Genomic DNA, 24863 nt, shown 5'->3' with positions numbered 1-24863 from the left:
ATCTCAGCTCCTCCAGCCTCCATGGGGCCTGCCAGACCCTCCTTCAGGGACTGGAGGGGCAGCCAGTTTCCAGTGAGGCCCTGTTCTGGGCACCAGGAATGTGGAGATGTCTGAAGCCAAGGTGTTCCCTTTGGGGAGTGCCCGTCTGTCCACCACAGACAGTAGGTGCTGGGCAGAGCTGGAACAGAACAGAAACTGACTTCATGAAGTGGAGGGAGCTGGGGCCTCTCCCACACCCCCTCCCCTGATGCCTGCTGGCCACATTGGGAAGGGAAATGACAGCCCTTTCTCAGTGGCTCTTGTCCTGTATAACCAGAGTACCTGCTGGGCAGGCCAAAGAGCTGACTCCGGGGAAACAGCGCCCACATCACCGACTTACAAAAAGCCAAGGGCAGGAGTTGGGGACATTTGCCAGGAGGAATGAGAGGAGAAGGGGCTTTACAGATGCAAGAAATTGTCCCTGCTGAGGTCCCCCACAGGGGGACAAAAGCAGGAATTGGGAGGCTGGAGGAGCAGATGGGGGGGGGGGTCAAGACAGCAGTGCACTAGGGACTAGGGTGCAGAGTGCCAGGGACTTGTCCCAGGGTAACAGCAGCCGGTGGTCCCAGAAGTCAAAGCTCCCAGCTCGCCAGCCAGCAGGGGCAGCCGGGTCAGAGGTGCTCCGGGACAGGGAGCCGGGGCCACATCCCTCTGCCGGCCCCAGGGACAGCACGGGTCAGAGAGGCCCCTGTCCTGGGCCTCCCTCCCAGCCGCGCAGCCCTCCTTTTCCTTGAGAGGGGTGCAAAGGTTGTTTGTACCCAAGGCCCGCGCGACGGAGGGCGGTGGCGGCCGCAGCTTACCTGCTTCCCGCCACGGGCGGGGCCAGGCGGGCGGGGAGGAGCCGGGCGCACGACCTGGGGACCGCGGGCGGCCGGCCGGCGGGACACTCGCGGGGCGGCCGAGCGAGGGTCGTGGGGGGCCCGGAAGCCCAGGGAGAGCGGGACGACAACTTGGAGAGAGGAGTGACCTGGGGGCCGGGGGCGGAGTCGGCGGGAGGAGGCAGCCGGGGCGCGCGGCCCAGGAAGCCGAGCGCCGCCCACCCATCCGGGCCAGGCGGCGCGGGAGGCAGCGCCGGCGCCCGCCCCGACCCCCGCCGCGACCCCGCGCCCAGGCCGGCCCCACGATGATGAAGCGGCAGCTGCACCGCATGCGGCAGCTGGCCCAGACGGGCAGCTTGGGACGGTGAGTGTCACCCGCTTCCAGCCCCGCTCTCGCCCCGCAGGACCCGAGAGGGCGCGGAGAGTGGGGGACGGGTGGGGGACGGGTGGGGGAGGCAGGGACAGCTGGGCAGCCGCCCCCCAGCCGCTAGAACCCTGCCCTCTCCTCCCCACCGAGGCGGCTGACTCCCGGGCAGAGCTGGCCTCTGGGGAAGGGGCGCCCCAGCCCCGATTGGAGGGGGCTGCGCGGGGGAGACCGCCCTGACCAGGGACCTGGCTCTTCTCTGCCTCCGCAGCCTCGGAGTGATCGTCCTCCCTGACCTCACTTGTGCCCTCCGGACAATGGGGACAGTTAACCACTTCTGGCTGTTAGGTGGGGGAGGGACCCAGAACTTGCGGCAGGGGAACAGACCCTGTCCTGGTCTGGAGAGAAGCCGCTGTCCCTGTCCTGCCCCCTCCTGTCCCCTCCTCCTGCCCATAGGCCTCCTGCTTCTTGGTCCTGCTTCTGCTTTTCTCCAGCTCAGGTGGAAATGTCCCCTGGTCTCCTGGTGCCCTCCCCCAGCTCCTGAGCTGCCGGAGCAGAGGCCGGAAGTTTGGGGAGCCTCTGAAGGCCTGTCCTCTGCTCCTTCCCCAGCTGAGTTCCCCATTCTGTGGTCCCAGGGGAAGGGACCGCGTGTCCAGAGACCAGTTCTAGTCTCACACTGGCACAATCGCCTGTGTGCGCCTGGGCAGCCAGGCCACCCTGCGAGGGGCCTCAGCGTCCCTGTGTGTCCCCCAGCGGGGACCCAGAGGCTGCCCGCCCCTGCCCACAGCTACTGTCCAGAGTCTCCTGTGCCCAACAGCCCAGAAGTCCCTGCTCCCACACTTCCCATTCTGGGGCCAGCCTAGGCCTCCTCTTTCCGGGCAGGCTGACAGTCTGCAAGGCGGGCAGAAGAGAGGCCTTGCCCCTGCCACCCACAGCCGGGCCCTGTGGCCCTCCCACCCACTCAGGACACAGCCCCGGGTGGAGGAGGAAGTCATGTATCCTCTTCCACCCCTTGGAATGTGCTCCAACTGGGATGAGGCAGGCAGGCCACCCAGCGTGGCCCCACCTGGGAGGGGCACTGGAAGCCACTGGGGTCCAGGCGCCCTGTGGGGGGTGGGGCAGGGAGGCAGGGGTTTCTGAACCTGCTTCACATCAACTGTCCCCTCCCCGCAGCACTCCTGAGACTGCCGAGTTCCTGGGTGAGGACCTGCTGCAGGTACGTGCCTGGGCCCGCTGAGGGAGGCAGGCCTGAGCAGGCTGCCTCAGAAAGGCCCTTGGGGACACTGGCTGGGCCCCATTGGAGTCGTTCCCCTTGCTGTTGGCTGCGGGGTCGCAGGAGGAGGAAAGAGAAGGCAGTTTCTGCTCTAGGGAGGCAGCAGGGCAGTGAGGGAGGACAGCCACCCCGGCCCACAGCCACCTCTCCCTCGCAGGTGGAGCAGCGCCTAGAGCCCGCCAAGCGAGCAGCCCACAATGTCCACAAACGGCTGCAGGCCTGTCTGCAGGGCCAGAGTGGGGCCGACATGGACAAGCGGGTGGTGAGTGGGGGTTCCTGGGAGGACCCAGGCGGAGGTTTCTGTCCAGTGCAGGGGCAAGGTCAGGGCTGGGCTCTCCCTTGCCAGTGTGAACCTCTGCACCTAGGTCAAGAGACTGCTGTCCCAAGGCCCTGGGGAGGTACCTCACTCCTGAAAGCCCTGGCTTCCGCATCCCTTCCTCGCCCTGCCCCTCTGCACCATCCCTGTGGCCCCCGCTGGCCTCTGACAGCACCTGAACCTTTCTGTCCAATCAGCTCACAGAGCAGTCTCCCTGGGCAGCCTCTGGAGGGAGTGGCCTTCATGCTGGATTTTGAGGGACACTTGCTGGTATTATCTTGATCCCTCGATGCCACTCTGCTGCTAAGACATGATCAAGCCTGTCTCACGGGGGGCTGAGAGCCCCAGCAGGAGATGCTATTTACACATGAGGAAAATAGGCTTAAAGTCCCTCACCTAAGATCACACAACTAGCAAGGGACAGAAGTCCGGTCTGACCTTTGGTCTCTGATCCCAAAGCTAGGTGCTGTCTGTCACTCCAGGTGGGAGAGTGGGGGAGTCAGTCAACAATCTAATGTGGCCAGAACATGGGGTTGGCAAGAGGGTGCCATGGCAGGTTTGAGCTCAGCACTCAGAGGTGGCCAGGTCAGCCAACTGTTACACCCTGGGGCAGGGGAAAGAGTCCCACTCCAAGGCTAGCTCCTCCTTTTTTTCCCTCCAACTGTGTGACCTTGGGTAAGTTCCCTACCCTCTCTGTGCAGTAGTTTCCTAGTCCTTGATGGGACTTTGGGATTCCTTCCTGCCCAGTTAGGTGACTTCTAGAAGGGAGGGAAGGGGACCTCAGATGGGGGGTTCTGTACGTGGTTATAGGGAGACGTCACCTGTTCGTCCCTGTCATTCAGTCTTCACTACCCCCTGTGTCTGGCCCTCCTGGGTTCCCTCCCCTCTGCCTGGGGCTTGCCCGAGGGAGCTCAGGCGGGGGGGGGGGGGCAGGTGCCCTCATGCTCACAGCCCACCCCACATTCCCTGCAGAAGAAGCTTCCCCTCATGGCCCTGTCCACCACCATGGCCGAGAGCTTCAAGGAGCTGGACCCCGATTCCAGCATGGGGTGAGCAGAGAGGACCCCAGCCTCATCTGAGGATACTGGAAAGTGATCCTAGGTTGGGAGGGGTCCAGGTCGCAAGAGCATTCACACCAAAAGATGACCGGCTGGGGACAGGGTCCCATCTGGTGAGGGTGGCCAGGCCTGAGAGAGCCTGGAGGGGGGTCCCACCAAGTGCTTCCAGGCGGAGCGAGGGCCGCGGGACTCTGGCCCATGGGCGCTGTTCCACAGGAAGGCCTTGGAGATGAGCTGTGTCATCCAGAACCAGCTGGCCCGCATCCTGGCCGAGTTTGAGATGACCCTGGAGAGGGATGTCCTGCAGCCACTCAGCAGGCTGAGTGAGGTGACCCTGTCCCCTGCGCCAGGTCCCACCCTCCCCAGCTCCCAGCTCCCTCCCTCTACCCACTGAACCTTCCCCTCCCTGCCGCAGGAGGAGCTGCCAACCATCCTGAAGCACAAGAAAAGCCTGCAGAAGCTGGTCTCCGACTGGAACACCCTCAAGAGCAGGTAGGGCCCGGGCCTGGGTCAGGCCACAGCTCTGAGACCCCTGCCACACTAGGAGACTGCAGGGCCCACTGGGTAGTGTGTGCTTGGGCCCATGGCTGGTCCGTGGGAACACATGTGGGGAGGGTACATGAGAGGCTGTGTACGTGCTGGTGACAGCCAGTGTCACGGGGAACCCAGTGTCACGGTGACCCCTAGGATATCTGCAATCTCCAAGATCCCTGAATGGCAGGAGGCCCATCCTGTTTAGTGGTTGTCATCACCACACCCAACACCAGGGGTCGCCCCAGAGCACTCTCACCCAAGCCAGGAAGAGGCCCAGGATTCGTGTCTGCCAACCCTAGAATGCCGTGTGGTCAGGTGGGCGGAGGGGACCCTTGGCTCTGGACACGCCGTGGGGCTGGTGACCACCCCCCGTTGGGATCACCCCCAGGCTCAGCCAGGCCGCCAAGAACTCAGGCAGCAGTCAAGGCCTCGGCGGCCCAGGCGGCCACGGCCACCCCACCACAGCCAACAAGGTGGAGACGCTCAAGGAGGAGGAGGAGGAGCTGAAGAGGAAGGTGGAGCAGTGCAAGGTGAGGCACCGGGCTCGGGGTGGCAGCGTGGGACTGTCCCCATTCACAGATGAGGAAAGGAAGCTCAGAGAAGTGACCTGATTCTCCAAGGCGGCAGAGCTGGGATCCAGGCAGAATCTGCTCGGCCACCACCTCGTGGGCACCACTGTCTGCACCATGCCAACCCCCGGGAGGCGGGACGCGGTGTGTCTGCTGATGAGTGAGTGACGGGACGATTGTCCCCAGCCTCACCTGGCATACGCCCTCCCCTCTCTGTCCCAAGGATGAGTACTTGGCGGATCTGTACCACTTTGCCACCAAGGAGGACTCATATGCCAACTACTTCATTCATGTGAGTCCAAGGCCCGGCTTGGCCATCTGCCGCTCGGCAGGTGGAGGAAGGGCCAGGGCCTGCGGTGGGGCAGGGGATCCGCTCTGTGGATCTTTCTCAGCTTCCCTCACTTCCCTCGGGGATGTCTGTCTGTCCCCACAGCTCCTGGAGATTCAGGCTGATTATCATCGCAGGTCGCTGACTTCACTGGACACAGCCCTGGCTGAGCTGAGGGACAATCACAGTCAAGCAGGTGGAGACATGGCTGGCCAACCCCACACCCCCAACTGTGCCCTGCCCAGAGCCAGTTAAGAAGCTTGCACCCCATCCTGAAGGGCAATAGGGAGCCATGGTTGAGTTTGGAGCAGGGGCAGTCTGGGTCGGGTTTGTGTGGACGGGTTGCTCCAGCCACTGTGAGCCTAGGAGTCAGAGGGAGGAGAGGGGCCTGGCCTAGGCAGAGGCAGTGGCCAGTTCAGGAAGTATCCTGGGTGCTTTCAGTGTGTGTGTGGAGTAAGGGGTAAGGTGATACCACCTTGAGGGTACTGGGGTGCCTGTCCACCCTGGGCCTCTGACCTGTCTCCTCCCTGCAGACCCCTCCCCTTCGATGACGGCCACCCCCTTCTCCAGGGTGTATGGGGTGTCACTGGCAAGCCACCTGCAAGAGCTGGGCCGGGACATTGCCCTGCCAATCGAGGCCTGCGTCCTGATGCTGCTCTCTGAGGGCATGCAGGAAGAGGTGGGACCACTGGGGCAGCGGGGGGCCTTTAGGATTTAGCATTGGGACTGTTAGGCAGCCCTGTCCTGGGGCTGTCATTCCCCGGTTAGAGCACAGGTCCCCAGAGAAGGCCCGGACTCCTACTACGGAACCGACAGCCTCCACGTAATGATGCTCCACTTAATGCCCCTCCTGCCCTGGGAGGGAGACCATTTGGCTCTATTTTGCAAGGGGGAAATGGAGGCAAAGAGGAAAACCTGCCCAGAGTCACACAAGGAGGTGTCATTGCTGCCAGGAGCTCCACAGTGCCGTCACTGTCACATGCTGGCCCGTATCTGTCTCCTGCACCTTAGCATTGTGGGTACCTTGGCCCTCTCAGCCCTGCTTCTCGCCAGACTCCTGTCTCCAGCTTTCCCAGCTCCCCCCTCGGGTTCAACCCTGCCTCTTGCTCAGAATTATGGGCCTTGAGAGTTGGAAGGTTCATAGACCCTGTGTTGTGCACCCGCCCGCCAGCCGGCGGGGACTCCCAGGCCAGTGAGGGCCTCCCGGCCACCAGCCTGTCGCCCTGCCGGCCCCCTCTCCACCCTCACCTGCCGCTCTTGCCCCCCAGGGCCTCTTCCGTCTGGCCGCTGGGGCCTCGGTGCTGAAGCGCCTCAAGCAGACGATGGCCTCGGACCCCCGAGGCCTGGAGGCGTTCTGCTCAGACCCCCACGCCGTGGCAGGTGCCTGCTGGAGGGAGCCCTGGGCAGGAGCGGGGACACGGGGACGGGGCACAGCTGCCTGAGATGATCCCTGACAGTTTGGCTTTAAGATCTCTCTTCACCAAGAGGACACCCAAGGACACTTGGGGCTCCTGTTGGTGGTGACCGCCCTGAAGTACATTTTCCCAGCATCAAGATCACTAAACATTTTGCCAAACGGGTCTGAGGCCCCAAGAAACTCTCAGGCCTGGACATGTCCATGGGACACGCAGAGAGCTGGGCCCTGGGGGTGCAGAGAGGTCATTTGGGGGCTGCCTCTGAACTTACCCTGCTCCTGCCAGGTGCCCTCAAGTCCTACCTTCGGGAGCTGCCAGAGCCCCTGATGACCTTTGACCTCTACGATGACTGGATGAGGGCAGCCAGGTGAGGACTTGGGGTGGAGAGGAGGCGCCTACAGAGGCTCAGCCTTGGGCTCACCGGCTGCCCTCCCTCCTCAGCCTGAAGGAGCCTGCGGCCCGGCTGGAGGCCCTCCGAGAAGCGTGCCGCCGCCTGCCCCAGGAGAACCTCAGCAACCTCAGGTGAGCCCGGGCCACCGCCACCTCTGGCCGTCCCCAAGTTGAGTCTAGTCCCAGAGACTAGCTGGGACTCGGGAGCCCCAGGCCTCCGTCCAGGTCTGTCACTGGGCCCAAGCAGTAGTGTGGAGATATATATATATTTAATACTATTATTGAAATAAACGAAACCTACACCCCTAAGCCACGCCCCTGCCACTGCTGGCCCTGGGCAAGAAACTTGGTGTCAGCACCTGGTCATTAAGTCCCTGCCTCAAGGGTAGCTGGGAGGACTCTCTTCCTAGCCCTTGTCAACACAGTTGGCCCTCCACTGTGGGCCAGCTAAACTATTAAAACGTTTAAAATCAGCCAGGCGCGGTGGCGCACACCTGTGATCCTAGTGGCTCGGGAGGCTGAGGCAGGAGGATCTCAGGTTCAAAGCCAGCCTCGGCAACTTTTTAGCAAGGCTCTAAGCACCTTAGTAAGACCCAGTCTCTAAATAAAAACTAAAAAGGGCTGGGGACGTGGTTCGGTGGCAGAGCGGCCCTGGGTTCAACCCCCAGGACTGTAAGAGTGAGACAACAAAGATCCCCGTGAAGCCCCCTGTGTGGAACCCCTGGGCGGGGAAGTCCTCGGGACTTAGGGGCACCGGCGGGTGTCCGTGGCCCAAGCCAGCCTCCTGCCCCAGGTACCTGATGAAGTTCCTGGCACGGCTGGCCGAGGAGCAGGAGGTGAACAAGATGACGCCCAGCAACATCGCCATCGTCCTGGGGCCCAACCTACTGTGGCCGCCTGAGAAGGAAGGGTGAGGGCCGAGGGCCGGGGCACCAGGAGGGAGCAGTCCCCTCCCCAGCCACCTGCTCTTTACCTTGCTGGGCCTCAGTTTCTCCACCGTGGAGTGGGTTGGGCAGCTCCTATTCCCAAGTCTGCTGTGAGGAGAAGCCCAAAGGGACTAGGGACCCCACAGAGCTTTGGAAACAGGCATTCTGGGGACTGGCGGTCATGGGTGGTTGACAGCCTGGTGCCGCAGCTGGGAGTCCAGAGCTCCTGTTCCCTCTCCACCCCACCATCCAGACGGGCCTTGGGGAGTTACCCTGTGGACCCAAGACTTGTGGGGAAGTGATCGACTAGTGATGTCTGTCATGGGTGAAGGACAGGGACGTGATCCGTTTGCCTTCAACGGATGGTCTCTGAGCTTTCTGAGAATTGGGACTTCATCCGTGTGTCCCCAGTGCCCAGCACAGGGCCAGAGTTGGGGCCACTGAAATGATACCTAGTGGATGACCCTCTGCATCCCCCGTGTTGTGCCAGGGACCAGGCCCAGCTGGACGCCGCCTCCGTGTCTTCCATCCAGGTGGTGGGCGTGGTCGAGGCGCTGATCCAGAACGCAGACACCCTCTTCCCCGGAGGTGAGTGCTGTCCTCGGGAAGGCCTCCATGGTCACCTGCCTCCCAGCCCTGGGCCCCGAGACCGGCCTCAGTCCCCGGGAGCTCATCCGGAGCCTCCTCTACCCCGAGCCTCAGTCTCTCTTCTGAGCAATGGGGGTGATCCTATCGACCTCTTGGGACTGTCACCAAGCTCACGTGGGGTGGGAGGTGAAGCCAGGTCCTTCACAGGAAGGGAGGGTGGCCCTGACCCTGAGAGGCCGGCGGAGACCTGATCTCAAGACCTGCTCCTCCCGTCTCCAGACGTCAACTTCAACGTGTCAGGCCTCTTCTCAGCCCTCGCCCCTCAGGACAAGGTCAGCCACAGGCCTGCGTCCGAGGAGCTGCCACCTGTTGCTGTGCCCACCCCAGCTGCCGCCCTGGCCCCAGCCCCAGCTTCAATGGCCCCCAAGGAAAGGTGAGAGGAGGAGCATGCCTGGCCCCCTGCCGCCCTGCAGCCTCAGCGAGGCACCTCCGGATGTGGGAAACACGTGACTACAGCATTTTCAGCCCCGAGCCTGGTCTCCCAAGAGGAGGGGGTGACGGAGACCGAGGCCATGCTCCTCAGCCTCCCATCCCCTTGTGTGGTGTTGATGAAGCACCTGCCGTGTGCCGAGCACGCTTCAGGCCCTGGGGATTTAGGAAACTGGGAGGAGACTTTTCTAGAATCGGTTTACACCTTCTAGTCTTCTCCCTGCTCCTTTAAATCTGGAAGCGACCGTGGGCATGCGGCCTCCATAACCCAGCAGGGAGCACTCAGGTCCAGCAGATGGCCGGGTCCACACCTTAAAGGTCCTCAGATGAGCCCGGCAAACACTGCCCTTAGAGCTCTTATTCCAGGCCACAAGGTCACACGGCAGGCAGGGACTCAGAGGCCACAAACCCTGGCCCATGCCAGAAGCATCTTCCCAAGGAGATCTGACCTGGGGACACATCCCCAGCACAGCCACAAGGTGACGGGAGTGAACTGGGGGACCCACTCTGCCTGAGTCTCCCCAGGATCCGGGTGACTTCTGGGACACAGGCCAGCTTGACCCTGCTCCTCTCCTTCCTGTGGCAGGACAGAGGCTGAGGCCCCACCCCGACCAGCCTCCCCCAAGGTCAACAGGAGCCCCCCAGAGACAGCTGCCCCAGCAGAGGACACGGCTCGGAGGAGTGAGTTACCTGGGGTCTAGGCAGAGAAGGGGACAGAGGGTGGGCAGCCCCAGTCCAGCCCAGCTCTTAGACCACAGGGGCCAGGAACAGAGGTGGCCAGAAGCCCACATTTGCCACCTGGGCAGTCCAGGGTCAAATTCCAGTTCTGTGACCTTAGGCAGGTGACATCATCTGCCTGGGCCTCAGCCTCATCTTCTGTGAGGTGGCACAGTGACCGCACCTACCCGGGGAGGCTGTGTGGGAATGAGCCGGGCTGCAGGGGGAGTGGGGCTCGGTTAGGCAGCGTGAGCCTGGGTGTGTCCCGGGCCCCAGAAGCCCCAGACCCCGGAGGGCAGAGGGGCGTCTTCAAAGGGGAGGGGGAGGGCCTGGGCACCTCTGGTTTGTTCACCTGTCAACCTGGCTGAGGTGGCCTGGGGAGCAGGTCATTCAACCCCGGGAAGCCCTCCCAGCCAGGGTTCTGGAGCTTTCCGCCTGGTACACTCTGTGGAGCTGAGAGGCACCGCAGCAGTGTCAGGAGGTGTCAGGAGGTGCCAGGCCATGCAGGGACCTTCCTGGAGGAGGGGGAAGATGTTTGTCAAAGTGGGCAAAAGAGTCACCCCAGGTCCCAGCCCGTGGAGCTAGGGTCAGAGTCCAGGCCTCCTCCTGGCTCCCCCAGCCCTCGACTGCGTCGGGGTCAGAGCTGTGGGGGGGACGGTCTCTGAGAGCCGGAGTTTCTGAGAGGGGGGAACAAGACCCCAGTGTCATGGGGACAGGTGGCACACGTTGATTGGATACGTCCCTGCACTGTCCCCACGGGCTGATTAGGTGGCCACGCTGGGGTCAGTTCTAGCGATGGGATCAGGCAACCAGCAGCAAAGATCAAAGGGTCAAGGTGGTTTCAGAGGACAAGTCCAGTGAGGAGAGAAAACTGGGCGACGTGGCAGAGGAGCAGGGAGGGACCCGGCTGCTCCTCTAACCCGGTGGCAGCACAGGGTCTGGAGGGCTGAGGAGCTTGACAGAGACCAGAGGAGGGGCCAGCTGGGAATCCCCAGCAGAGGGGGGCAGCGTGTGGCCAACTGACCTCGTCCTCCTCCTTCCTCCGCAGCCAAGCGCCCGGCGCCAGCCAGGCCCACCATGCCACCTCCTCAGCTCTCCGCCACCCGCTCGTCCCCGCCAGCCCCGCCCCTGTCCCCTGGCTCCAGCAGCCCTGTGACACCCCGAGCTCTGCCCCGCCGTCTGGTGGGTAGCAGCCTCCGGGCCCCCACTGTGCCACCCCCATTGCCCCCTGTGCCCCCTCAGCCAGCCCGGCGCCAGAGCCGGCGTTCACCAGCCTCTCCTGGCCTGGCCTCCCCGGGGCCAGCCTCCCCTGACCCAGTCTCCATGAGTCTGCCTGCACAGGCGGACCTGGGGGCAACCACAGGGGACAGAGGGGTCCCTGAGGCTGCAGCTGCGGCCCCCACTCCCCCAGCTGTGCCCCCTCAGCCCCGGCCCAGGGGCCTAGCCTCGGAGACCGATTGAGCAGGCAGCTCCTCCCTGGCTAGCCCTCCGCGTCCCCTCCATGTCCCCTCCCGCCTGGACCTCCCAGGACAGCCTTGCCCCTCCCAAGGAGTAGAACCTCCAGCTTCCCCCCACAAGTGCCTTTGTGCCCACTGGGTCACCCCCACGGCCAGGAGGGCTCAGGACAGTCCTCCAGAAATTGCCTTTTCCTTGTCCAGCCTGGACCTGGGCCCCCACCTGCCTCCTCACTCTCTGGCAGGGTCCCAGGGAAGCCACCAGAAGGAAGAACAGGCTTGCCTGCTCATGAGACTTATTTTTCTCTTGCCAATATATTTTTTATAAGGCAGGTCAATAAATTATTTTGGATAAAACTGGAGCCCTGCCCTAATGATAGTTTTTATTTTTTGTCCTCAAAATAAAGAAGCCACTTTATCAAGGGGAAGAATGACATGTCCCCTGGCTCCCTTCTTCCTTCCAGTCTGAAACGCTAGCAGCCAGCGGGAGAGCCCCTGCTTAGCTGCACCCGCCCCAGCTTCTCTGTTCAATCCCCCAGGGGAGGGGATGCCCTTAGCTCCTGCAGGGGAGGAGGTGGAGGCTGGAAATAAGTGACTGCTAAGGTCACGCCGCCAGGCGCGGGCCTGGGACTGGAATGAGGTCTGAGGTTCCCCACAGCTGGGCAGTCCACTCAGCTTCGGGGGAACGCCGATTCCTGGGAAGAGACAGTCCCCCACGAGGGTGTTCTGAGGGTCAGTGGGACGCTCCTGTGAGCACCAAGCACCACCTTGTGCACAGACACGCCTGGCAGTGCTGGTGCTGCTACTGCATTTCCCCACCCCGGGCCGCGGGGGGGCAGGCAGGGCTCCCCAGGAGCAGGAAGGGATCCGTTCACAACCTTCCCAAGGCTGCTGTGTGGCCGGCCTGCGCTGACTCCCCAAGTCAGGCTGCACCCAGGCCTGTGTTAGCAGCCTAGTTAGGGGGACCCCCAACAGACCCTGAGGTGTGTTCAGGGGAGGGTTCACCAAGGCAGAATTCCTGGGGGAGGCAGCCTCTAAGGAGAGTCCTCCAGGAGCCAGCCAGGTGAGAAGGTGGAGGAAGAGCAGAAACATTCCAGGCAAAGGTCAGAGGCCAAAGGCCCAGGGCACTGGGGAATAGAAAGAGTCCCCTAGGGGGCCTGGGGGGTGAGGAGAAGAAAGGGTTAAGCCTCCAGTGGACACGGTGGCCCACACCTCTAATCCCAGCTACTCAGGAGGCTGAGGCAGGAGGATCGCAAGTTTGAGACCGGACAAGAATGGGATCGTAAGTAGAATTAGATATACTCCATGTATGTATAATATGTTAAAATACACTGCCATGTGTACCTAAAAAGAACAAATTTTTTAAAAGAAAAAAAAACGTTTTGAGGCCAGCCTCAGCAGTTTAGCACCCACAGCAATTTAGTGAGACCCTGTCTCAAAATAAAAAATAAAATGGACTGGGGGCTTCCCTAAATTCATTCCCCAGTACCAAAAATAGATTGGTCTGGGGTTGTGGCTCAGCAATAGAGCGCTTGCCTAGCAAGTGCAAGGCCCTGGGTTCCATCCTCAGCACCACATACAATGAATAAAATAAAAGTATTGTGTCCAACTACAACTAAAAAAAAAAATAGTATAAATAAATAAAATAAAGTTTTGTGTCCAACTACAACTTAAAAAATAAATATATATTTTTAAATAAACTAAATAGATGATTAAAAAGTCATCGAACTGCTAGACACAGTGGCTCAAGCCTGTAATCCCAACTACAGGAGAGACTGAGGCAAGATGGCAAACTCGAGGCCAGCCTTGGAAACTTGGTGAGACCTTGCCTCAAAATAAAATTTTAGCTGGGCGCAGTGGTGCTGTTGTAGGGACAGACGTGGCAAGGCACCGAAGACAGCAGGAAACAGTTTTGTTTGGCTGCAGCCAGGTTCAGGGGGCACAGCTTTTGCTGTAACCAATCAATCCCCTGAACCCCGAGTTCAGGGAGTTTCAGAGTTTTATACCCAGTGTGTAAGGGGAGGGGCTCAGAAGCTCACAGTCTGCACAAGTTCACATCAAAGCAGCTTTTTCTTTCACTGTTCTGGGCAAGTTAACCCTTCAAGGACCACACCTGAGGGGCTGGGGATGTGGCTCAAGCGGTAGCACGCTCGCCTGGCATGCGTGCGGCCCGGGTTCGATCCTCAGCACCACATACAAAGATGTTGTGTCCGCCAATAACTTAAAAATAAATAAATAAATATTTAAAAAATTCTCTCTCTCAAAAAAAAAAAAAAAAGAGAGAGAGGAGAGAGAGAGAGAAAAAAAAAAAAAAAAGGACCACACCTGAGAAGGGGAGAGCTTCTTCTCCCCTTTCTGTCCTCCCCCTGCCCGCTGTTACCATGGGCCCAGTTGTAACTTATCTTAACAATGTAGACATCTCTGTGAAGCCCAGCTCAAGGCCAGAGGCTTGGTTTGCACATTTCTACAAACTACTATATTGGATACATGTTTGTGAAAACTAGTAAGGAGGTGTCCAGCACCTGGAGTGCTGGTATCTTCCTGGCCAGTGGCCAAGTCAACAGGGCGACAAGAAAATAGGAAGTTTATCTACATTGGACTCTTTTGCGGGATTCCTTTTCTGACAGTCCTAAAATCAGCCATGGTGAAGAGGGCTTTTCTGTGGAGCAAGGGGGTGCCACTTCAGTGCATGCCTGTAATCCCAGCAGCTTAGGAGGCTGAGGCAGGAGGACCGTAAACTTAAAGCCAGCCTCAACAAAAGCGAGGCATAAACAACTCAGTGAGATTCTGTCTCTAAATAAAATACAAAATAGGGCTGGGGATGTGGTTCAGTGGTTGAGTGCCTCTGAGTTCAATCCCTGGAACTCTCCCAAAATAAGATAAAATAATATAAAAATTTTAAAAAGGAGCCAGGGGTATACTTCAGTGGCAGAGTACTTGCATAGCATGCAAGAGCCCTTGGGGTTCACTCCTAACTCCTCCCCCCACCGCCCACCAAAAAAAAAAAAAAAGCATCAAATTGACATTTCAGGCCTTAAGCATCTTATCAGATGTAAATTACACCTAAAAAAATAATAAGTTTCCCAGGGGACTCTACAGCATGGCCAGCATGGAGAACCACTGGCCTAAACCAAGGGCCCCCGCGTCTAAGATACCGTATGCCTCTTGTCCCAACATTTTTCTCAGGATTTGCTTAGAATTGGACCACGGTCCAAAGGTCAGTGAGATCTGAGCCCAAAACATCTCTCCTAGCATCTGTTTTCCTCCTAGCAACCACTTCTCCTAAGCTTGTGATTGGTTGGCGACGGTGAGGCTTACTTGCTCCGCGTCTTCTCTTCATAGCTCCTTATTTGTTAGAATGAGCGTCCGTCTCCCAGCCTCCCACCCCTTTAAGGAGCAAGTGGGAGTTGAAACAGCCTCCACTGGCCCAGCAGAGCGAGGGGGCGGGGCCAAGGGCCAAGCCGGTTCTTCATTGGTGCCCTCCTCTCGGTGGCGGCAGCAGTGCCGCCCCTTTCTCCAAGTTCTGTACGCTAGCGTCCGCGCTCCTCTCGAACTCTCTTGCTCCCATTGGCCGCAGGCCAAGCCAAGACCCCGCCCCCTGCCCTTCCAGCGCACTGATTGGCCTGCACGTCGGGCGAGCGCGCCGTGCCCGCGGAGGGAGAGCGGCAGGGGCGTGCAGGCAGCCAGGCGGCTGCATGGCGCGCTGCGAGCGGCTGCGTGGCGCGGCCCTGCGCGACGTGCTGGGCCGGACGCAGGGGGTCCTGTTCGACTGCGACGGGGTGCTGTGGAATGGCGAGCGCGCCGTGCCGGGCGCTCCGGAGCTGGTGGAGCGGCTGTCGCGGGCCGGCAAGGCGGCGCTGTTCGTGAGCAACAACAGCCGGCGCGCGCGGCCCGAGCTGGCCCTCCGCTTCGCGCGCCTGGGATTCGGGGGGCTACGCGCTGAGCAGCTCTTCAGCTCCGCGCTGTGCGCAGCGCGTCTGTTGCGCCAGCGTCTGCTCGGGCCGCGGGACGCGCAGGGCGTCGTGTTCGTGCTCGGAGGCGAAGGGCTACGTGCCGAGCTGCGCGCCGCGGGGCTGCGCCTGGCAGGGGACCCCGGCGACGACCCGGGCGTGGAGGGCGGCGCAGCCACGCGCGTGCGCGCCGTGCTCGTGGGCTACGATGAGCACTTCTCCTTCGCCAAGCTGAGCGAAGCGTGTGCGCACCTGCGCGACCCTGAGTGCCTCCTTGTGGCCACCGACCGCGACCCTTGGCATCCGCTTAGCGACGGCAGCCGGACCCCGGGTGAGCGCAGAGCTGGCAGGGAAACAGGTGGAGGGGTGACCACTCATCCCTGGGGCGGGTACAGGTGGCCAACAGGAGAGATGCGAAGGAAGCCCCCACGCAGCAAGAGCCCAGAATGCTTTGTGTCTGCACCTGGTAATTCCTACCTGAGAGGGGCAGTGATGGGGTCCCTGTTTGATGATAAGCCCAGGGAGTGAGTGAGATAAGCAGGTGGAATCCAGGTGTCCTGGACTTCCGGAACTAGCCTCCTGGGCTCCTGTCATTTCTTGCCTTATCCACCATGGGTTTGGGTTTGGAGAAGCCTGGAAGGATCGTCTCCCCCCTTACCCCCATGGGAGGGTGAGGCAGGCTAAGGCAGGTGTGTGGACAGCAGGCAGGTGGAGTGTGACCTGACTTCCAGTTCCATTTGTACGCTGTGTAATCTTTTTGGGTTACATAACCTCCAGGCGGCTGCCTGGGTGCAGAATGGAAATGCCGGCCACCTGAGGGAACAGTGATGCGAGGGAGTGACTGGCACCTAGTAGTTGGTCAGATGGTGCATGTTGTAGCCGAGTCCTCCCACGTGTGAGGAGCTTCATGAAGCACTTTGACGTCTGTTTTCATTTGATTTCCAAATTATTCCAGAGATGGGAGCATTTTTTGGTACCAGGGATTGAACCCAGGGGCACTCGACCACCGAGCCACATCCCCAGCCCTTTTTTGTATTTTATTTAGAGACAGGGTCATCTTGCTGAGTTGCTTAGGGCCTTGCTAAGCTGCTGAGGCTGGCTTTGAACTTACCACCCTCCTGCCTCAGCCTGCCGAGCTGCTGGGATGACAGGTGTGCGCCACCACACCCAGCTTGTCCCACTTCTTAATTAAACCGAGGCAAAGAGAAGTCCAGGCAGAGCCAGAACAGGCCCAAGACCTCCCTCGGAAAAAGTGAGCTGCCCAAGAGGACACCGTAAGTTGGTGACAGAGCCAGGGAACCCGGACTTGGCTCTGGCGATACACCCCGTCCAGAGCGCTCTTCCCTGCTGTCTTCTTGGGTGCTCCTCCCTGTGGGGAGGGCAGGCGCAGGCAGAAGCTCCTTGGTCACAGAGTGTTCAAGGTGGACTAGAGCAGGATGTGGCAGAAGCCAGTGGGCAGTGATGAGTGTGTACGACGGTCAGGCTGGGGACAGGGACAGATCTCTGTCATTCCCTCTCTGTGGGTCCCTGCCCCAGACAGTCCTTGGTACCATATCCTGGGGGGCGGAGTAGTATTGAATGAGGGGAGGTAGGCCCTGGATAGTGATGGGCTGGAGGGAGGGCCTCCTGCTGACAGCACCTGGGAAGACTTCCTGGAGGAGGCAAGTTAAGGGCAGGGTGACAGGGAGCAAGGAGACACAGTGCTATGATGGGGTGGCAGGAAGGGATTCTCGAGTCCCTGGCTCTTCTGGCTCTGCCTTGGACTTATGTGCCACTTGACCCCACCAGCCTCAGTTTCCCCATAAATCTGCAGGGAGGGCCGCAGAAGGTGGTCACAGCTGCTGAGCTCCCCGCCTGCGGGCCACGCTGGGAAGTGTTTTCCCTGGAGTCCCCGAGGCTCAGGTTAAGGCTCTGGGGGGAGAGGTTCCCCAGGGCCGAGGAAGGGTGGTGTGGGGTGCTGGGGAGAGGTGCCCTGCCAGGCCTCCCTCCAGGCTGCTGCTTAACCAGCCCCAGGGTCTGGGTACCCATGAGGCTGGGACCACCCGCCCTGCTGGTCACTCCTGTTGCCTCGAGGGGGAGGCAGAGGCTCAACACATGCATTCCGGTGGTCATGTCCTGCAGGACTGAAGAGTGCCGATTTGAAACACTGTTTCAAAATGGTAAAGGTGTTAACAGAGGCCCCTGGTGTGCATCAAATCTAAAATAACACTGATCCCCCACCCCGACGTCCCCTCCCCCACCCCATGGGCCTCCTAGATTGTGCATGGACCTTGTCGCCACACGGCAGCCTCTTGAACTGCAAATACAGTTATCAGCGTCCAGACAGCAGCTGGGTTGCGGAAGGTGATTGGTGGACACTGTGGCCGCCCAGGCAGCTGGATCCACAGACTTCCCTACCCGTGCAGAAGGACTTTTGTTGTGTGGGCTGCTCTGTCCTGTGTCTGGCATCGGGTTGGGCCTCAGTAAACATGGGCAGAATGAATAAAGTGGGACGTGGGGCCCAAGGGTGAGCACTCCATCTTGGGAGAGGAAGGTGCTGGTGCCTGAGGCCTTTCTTGAGCCAAGAACACCACTTTGGAGTGACTCCGGGGAGTCCTTCCCATCCCATTCTTTTTTTTTTTTTTTTTTAAAGAGAGAGTGAGAGAGGAGAGAGAGAGAGAGAGAAAGAATTTTTTTAATATTTATTTTTTAGTTCTCGGCAGACACAACATCTTTGTTGGTATGTGGTGCTGAGGATCGGATCGAACCCGGGTCGCACGCATACCAGGCGAGCGCGCTACCGCTTGAGCCACATCCCCAGCCCTCCCATCCCATTCTTAAGGAAAGAAGCAGCTGGGCGTAGCTTGTGGTAGAGCAGCGTGAGTTCAGTCAGTGTGTGAGTTCAGTCGCGGCACAAAACAAACCAACCAGAAAACAGGCTGCTCCGGGGCAGTGCCAGGGAGAGGCTTGCCAGGTGCTGCTCTGGGTCCTGCCCTCCCTCCGCCTCTGCCCTGATGCTGTGGTACTGGCGAAGTTCCTTATCTGAAGGCTGCAGGGCTAGGGATTCTTGCTGTCCCCACCCATTCTTCCTTTCTGTGCCTTTGGCTCAGCGAAGTGGAGTGGAGAAGGGAGAGGGGGCCCAGGGTGTTTGGCCGGGCGGTTGGGTGCTGAGAAGTGGTTCACAGCTGGCCGAGCTCAGTGGACGCCGCTCACTGGCTTGGGGGTGAGCGCTCCCACATGGCTGGCTCAGATCTACCGCGGGGCATGGGAGGCCCCTGACCTCAGAGCTGGGGAGATCCAGTGGCATCTCTATCCTCACGAGTGTAAATGACCTCAGCGCGCAGGTTGGTAAACGTGTGGAACGGTGAACTGTGTGCAGTGGTACACGCGTGTAATCCTACTGGGAGGCCGAGGCAGGAGGAACACAAGTTGGAGGCCACCTGAACAATTTAGCAAGCCTTGTTTACCCTGTCTCAAAATTTTAAAAATCAGGAAGGCTGGAGTGGTAGGTCAGTGGTGGAGCGCCCCCAGGTTCAATCCTCAGCCCTGCCAAAAAAAGTGATATAATAATTAGTTAATGATGGGTTTTGAGAGTCTATTTTTTTCTCTCTCTCTTTTCCCCAAGCCAGGAGCTGTACCACTGAGCTGCTACATCCCCAGCCCTTCTTATTTTTGAGATATTTTCTCACTAAATTGCCCAGACTGGCCTCAAACTTGGTAATCCTCCTGCCTCGGCTTCCCAAGCTGCTGGGGTTACAGGTGTGTGCCACTGCGGCCAGCGGTAGTTGACCTTTTTAGTTGTGTCTTCTTTTAACAACTAGCTCACAAAATTCCCCATAAAATGAAACCATCCACCCTCCCAAGCCAGCCCAGCCAAAGACTGGGTGAGGCCCACCCAAGTGCAAGGTGCTTTGCTGCCCCTGGGTAAGTTCCTTGGTGTCACTGAGCCTCGGCTTTCCCCATCTGTGATGCAGGACCCATGAGCACCAGCTCAGCCTCTGACAGTCCAGGACGTGCCTAGTCAGTGGGTCCTCCCGTGGTCACCTCTCAGGACGCCAGTGTGAAGGGGTGAGCCTGTGGGACAGGCACAGGACTCCCGTTGTGCAGCCGGCTGGTCCTGGGCGGGGGCAGGACTGGCCTTTCCTGACAGGCCACCTATTGTTGGACTCTTGGGCTGGTTCCATATTTGGCCTGCGGTGGTCACTGTACCCCACTTTGCGGGCAGGTAGCGTTTTGTATCTAGTTGGCGCTCTCTGGTGATCACTGCCCTTGCCTTGAGGACAGGAGTGGGGACATTCTGCCCTGCTGCATTCCACACTGCCTGGGCCAGTTTCCAGCCACAAGTGCCGTTGGTGATGTGCTTTTCTTTTTACAAAGCCCTGGCCCCCGTGGTGCCCACAGCATCCCTTTGGAGGAAGGTATTACTTGGATTCCTATTTTGCAGCAAGTCCCTGGAAACTCCAGAGAGGTGAAGTGGCTTGCCTGAAGGCACACAGCTGCCAGAGTGTAACTGAACTTCAGGAGGACTGACCGAATCAGCCCCGTTTACCTGCAGTGGCCCCTTGAGCCTTTACAGTACCCATGGGAGATGGGTGTCACCCATGTCCTCTTTAGAGCTAGGGATTCAGAGGCACTGGGAGGTTCACCAGCCCTCCCAGGAGGGACGGTGGGGGAGTCGGAGCCCAGGCCTCTGGCTGTGGGGTCCGTGCTGTCCACACACACCTGGGAGCCTCCGACAGCCGTGCCCGGCCTTTCCTGGGCCACTCTGCCTCCCAGATTCTGGCTCCAGGGCCTGATGCCGTCCCTGGCCCCTCCAGCCCCGCTGACCACTGCCCCTTCTGTCCACAGGCACCGGGAGCCTGGCAGCCGCCGTGGAGATGGCCTCGGGGCGCGAGGCCCTGGTGGTGGGCAAGCCCAGCCCCTACATGTTCGAGTGCATCACCGAGCACTTCAGCGTGGACCCTGCCCGCACACTCATGGTGGGCGACCGCCTGGAGACCGACATCCTCTTCGGCCACCGCTGTGGCATGACCACCGTGCTCACGCTCACCGGCGTCTCCCGCCTGGAGGAGGCCCAGGCCTACCTGGCGGCCGGCCAGCACGACCTGGTGCCCCATTACTACGTGGAGAGCATCGCGGACTTGACCGAGGGCCTGGAGGACTGAGCCCACCCGCCGCAGCCCAGCCCCGTCCTCCCCTTTCTGAGCCTGTAGGTGGAGGCCCGGGGCAGGAGTCTCCGTGGCCCACAGCCCCCTCCTCTGGCCTCTGCACTGGGGGGCTGGGCCCCAGGGAGGGTCTGCCGGCCGCTGCCCTCTCCCAGCGATGGCCAGGCTCTCTGCTGATCCAGGAGCCGCCCAGCAGCCTGAAGGCTCCCCTGGCCTGACCCAGCCAGGCGACCTTACCTCGACCCAGCCTCCCCCTCCTCGAAACATGGGCGCTGGTGCCAACCGAGGATTCCCTGCCCCTTCGCCCTCCCTGGGGCCTCCAGAGCCCTGCCTGTCCCTGGGGTTTGTCCCCTTGGTTCCTGACCAGTCGGAGGTCTCAGAACCACAACCTCGCCCCGAGGGCTCCGTTCTGAAGCCAAGTGACAGTGGTTCACTAGTGTTGGGTCCTGAGTGGACCACATAGGAGCTGAAGGAACAGTGACCCTTGCGTGTCCTAGAGCCCAGGGGTGCCAGTCAGAGGGCTAGGTGACAATGATCGGAGAACGTCCTAGGTCCTGGGTGGACCCATCAGTAATAACGACCCACTGGTCTCTTAGATCCCAAATAGAATGATCTAAAAGTCCTAGACACAGTGGCCTCTTGACAATCTGGGTCCAAATGGACCAGCCAGGGGTTCCGAGTCGGTACGTTAAGGGCCAAGTTTGAAGATACCCCTCCCCAAAGACTGTGACCAAGAGCCCCACCCCTGCCTGATCCCGGTACCTGTCCAGTGTTGAGGTGGCCACGGCTCGGGCGGGCTTCTTGCCCCCTTTGTGGTCAGTGTTTGCTGTGCCACCTTTCCCCCCCTCCTGTTATTTATTTATTTATTTATACTGTGTGACAGTGACGGTGGGGGGGCTGGGCCTTCCCTGCCCCCTCCCTGGTTGTAACCAGTCCTCCCTGCTTAATAAAGTCTGAGTGGGAGTGCGCACGCGTGTCTGGCCCAGGAGCGGGGCCTGCCTTCCCGGTGCTCGCCCACCCGTGACCTTGCCCACGGGACGATCTGCGGGTTCCGGAGTGTTCTCTGCTGCAGTAGTGCCCTCACTTTCCACCCCCACGTTAGTGAGTCATTTTTCTTTCTGGTGGTGCCAGGCGTAGAACCCGGGCCTTGCCCAGGCAGGTGCTCTGCCAGGGAGCGGGGCCTGCTGGGTCTGCACCAGTTTCTTTCAGCCCTTTGGAAACCCTCGGGTCTCTACCACCGTCCCCCACTCGTCCCGTTTCACAGCTCAGGAAGCTGAGGGTGGGGGTGAGGCCGGTGCCTTTGGGCGCACCGCTGGGCTGTGACTTGGACTTGCCTTGACTGCAGGCGCTGCAGCCCCTCTGGAGAGGACAGGAAGGTGCAGGATGAGGTTCCCACCCCCAGCAGCCCAGGTGAGATGCTCAGGAGTGTGTCCCCCTGCCGCACCCCAGGGCCACCAAGGGGCAGGGACGGGATTGCTCCAGGCCTGTCTTGACTTACCACTTGTGCTTTCTCGAGCTCCTTCCTGCTCGGCTTCAGTGTCTGCAGAGCCAGGGCTGGGGTTCCTGCGCGGGGACCCTCTCCCGCCAGGATTCTTTGGGGGAGAAGGAGGCCTGGGCAGAGCCTGGCTGCAGCATGCAGGGCTTATGTCACCTGCCCACGTGGTAACCCATACCCTGGGGATTGGACACAGCTGTCTGCCACCTGGATCATGGGCCTCTCCCCCAGCCAGGGTCCCAACCGGCACCTGACAGCCATTCCCTACCTCCTTTGCCAACGGAACCCTGCCTTCCCTGGGTGTAGTTGGAGGCACCCTCCTCCGAGCAGGGAAGTGGATGAGTTTAAAGCTTGAGTTGAAACGGTCTCGGTTACTTGATTCCTCCTGGTCTCCATGGTCCTCGGTGTGCCGTGGACAGTGACCAAGGAGACATAGAGGGTCTGCTGGGAACTGTGGGAAGGCTCACCTCATTGTTAAAGGCCACAGTGAGGGGCTCGCTCTTCTCCGCTTCAGATGTGGTGCTGGGGGCTGCTGTAGCCCCTGTGACATGGGGCTGCCTCGTGATTCCGCTGCAGGTGGCAGGGCAGAGAGGCCAGAAGAACTTACAAGTGTTTCCCCAAAACTTTATTGTTTACTTATTGGCTCCAACTCCTGCACCTGAGGCGTCCTCCTGCCCCAGCCCTCCTAGAGCTGGGGCCATGCAGGCTTGGGCCTCTGTGCCTGCGCCACCCGCTTTAGTCTAGAAGTTGCAAACCAACAGAAGAGTGCAAGAGTGGCTCCAACACCCCCAAGTCCTTCACCAAGTGTCGCCAGTTGTTCATATTTGCCCAGTTTGCCAACAGCTCTCTACACATTACTTTTTTTTTTTTTTTTTGGTCCTGGGGATTGAACTCGGGGGCACTCGACCACTGAGCCACATCCCCAGCCCTATTTTGTATTTTATTCAGAGACAGGATCTCACCGAGTTGCTCACTGTGGCCTTTAACAGTGAGGTAAGCCTTCCCACAAGTTCCCAGCAGTTGCCGAGGCTGGCTTTGAACTCAAGGTCCTCCTGCCTCAGCCTCCCGAGTCCCTGGGATCACAGGCGTGTGCCACTGTGCCTGGCTTACATATTTACATTTCGAACCATTTGAAAACCTGTTACGGATGTGAACAGGCGTTATCGGGGTTCGCTCCCCAAGTCCTTCAGCTGGTCCTCGTAGGGCAAGGACTGGCTACGTAGCTGCAGTCCGTGATTGCTCAAGATGATTTCCCTGAACCACTAAATAATCCTGCCCAAACCCTCCACAGCCCTCGACTTCAGAGAACACCTTCCCTTGACTGTAAAGTAATTTCGTTGAGTTTTCTGTAACCTGCAGATACAAACTTCCTGGTACACAAGCGTCAACGCACCAGAGATCAAAGATCGCCATGTACCACACTAGAGACTTTTTAAACACTTTTTTATCAAGACGTAATATCTGTATCTCTCTACCATATAACTTTAAGTATACTTTTATACTTTTGTTTTAGACATTATCTCTCTGTCAGGATCATGTTGAGGACTGACTGACCTCTAGAAATACTTGGAAACACTTTCAAAGTGAGAAAAACCCAACCTGCAAAGTTGTTTCCCAATGGAATGACATTTTTATGACCAACCAAGCTAATATTTCATTAAGTTTGAGCACAGTAAATGAGTGAATTTCAGCTTTGAAGTTTTATGTTTTGGAGCCAATACATTCCTCCCCCCCCACCCCCCTCCGCTTTGGGTCTCAAATATTTTCTGAGCTTAGCTTCCTGTGAGTCCTTGACTTCAAAATAAAATGCTAAACTAAAGAGGCTCAGACCTGAGCCCTGCAGGCTCAGGCCAATTAAGACAAAGGTCTGGGCTCCACTCAGAGGAGGGACAGTTCCCCAAAGGAAGTGGGGGGTCTGTGATCACAAGGGGGACAGACCCCAGAAGAGAGTGAGGAGTGGTTAAACGGGCAGGTGCCCAGGACCACAGCCTTCTCTCCTTGCCTCAGTTCCCTGGGTGGGCTCGGTCAAGGGACCACCCTCTCTAGATGGTTTCTGCACCATGAAGCTGTGTCACGAAACAGGGGAACAGACACCTGGCATGATGGGAAAGCTAAGGCAAGAGGACCAGAGTTCAAGGCCAACCTCAGCAACTGAGTGAGAACCTTCCTATCTCGAGAAATGAAATATAGCTGGGCACAGTGGCGCACACCTGGAATCCCAGCAGCTCGGGAGGCTCAGGCAGGAGGATCGCGGGTTCAAAGCCAGCCTCAGGAACTTAGTGAGGCCCTAAGCAGCTTAGCAAAACCCTGTCTCTGAAAATAAAAAAGGCTGGAAATGTGGCTCCATGATTAAGGGCCCTGGGTTCAATTCCTGGTACCAAAAAATAAAATATAGTGCCCTGGTTCAACCCTAGTACTGGAGGAAAAGCAGGGGGCAGGCCAGGCCCATCTCCCGGGTCCCTCCTACTTGATATCTAGGACTCTGAGCTGGCGGGGCAGGGGATGGCGCCTCTGTGGCTTCCAGCCCTCCAGCCAGTGCCAGCTGGAGGAAGCACAGCCGCCATCTGGGCAAGGTGGGAGGGAGGCCTGGAAGGGCTGCGCTGGCCCAGATTCCATCTGGGGTCCACTTCCCAGCAGCAGCCAAAGGCCAGGCTGCAGGGACGGGGCTTCCAGAGCACTGCCAGGCGCTCCTGCACCCAGGGGAGCAGACAGTCCCGGGGCGAGGCCTGGCCTTGGGGGCCACAGGAGGGAGGGTGCTTCCTTACACCTCACAGGCAGCCAGGAATACTGGGAATGCGGTCATGCCTGCTTTCCAGGCCTGGGACGGATTCAAAGAAGTCACACACCTGCAGCCGGGCGGCCCCCCATTCAAACCTGCCTTCCTACTCCTATTGAAGTTCCACCCGGTGGCAGCCACCAAGTAGGGGGTGACACGGTGAAAGGAGGGAGTCACTGTTCTAGAGGACTCCGGAATCTTGAACAACTTCCCACCCCAG

The 24863-nt window shown here is 59.5% G+C and overlaps 2 protein-coding genes across 2 annotated transcripts; both read left to right on the top strand.

Annotated features, from left to right (window-relative positions):
* Positions 1-1162: 1162 nt before the first annotated feature.
* On the top strand, positions 1163-11535 carry Sh3bp1 (SH3 domain binding protein 1). Its single transcript, XM_026410184.2, has 18 exons — positions 1163-1221; positions 2395-2437; positions 2652-2756; positions 3783-3859; positions 4085-4196; positions 4284-4360; positions 4791-4932; positions 5195-5263; positions 5405-5495; positions 5833-5978; positions 6568-6679; positions 7000-7081; positions 7156-7236; positions 7898-8014; positions 8521-8618; positions 8898-9051; positions 9694-9788; positions 10873-11535. Exons 1-18 carry the CDS (start codon positions 1163-1165, stop codon positions 11283-11285), a joined length of 2073 nt encoding a protein of 690 aa, XP_026265969.2. The 3' UTR covers positions 11286-11535.
* Positions 11536-14935: 3400 nt separating this feature from the next.
* Pdxp (pyridoxal phosphatase) lies at positions 14936-21372 on the top strand. Its single transcript, XM_026410180.2, has 2 exons — positions 14936-15559; positions 20056-21372. Exons 1-2 carry the CDS (start codon positions 14974-14976, stop codon positions 20370-20372), a joined length of 903 nt encoding a protein of 300 aa, XP_026265965.1. The 5' UTR covers positions 14936-14973; the 3' UTR covers positions 20373-21372.
* The last annotated feature ends 3491 nt before the right edge of the window (positions 21373-24863 follow it).

This window comes from Urocitellus parryii, chromosome 5 (genome assembly GCF_045843805.1).
Source record: "Urocitellus parryii isolate mUroPar1 chromosome 5, mUroPar1.hap1, whole genome shotgun sequence".
Classification (NCBI taxonomy): Eukaryota; Metazoa; Chordata; class Mammalia; order Rodentia; family Sciuridae; genus Urocitellus; species Urocitellus parryii.
Note: the sequence above shows the minus strand (reverse complement) of the source record. Positions and strands in the feature narration are given on the sequence as shown.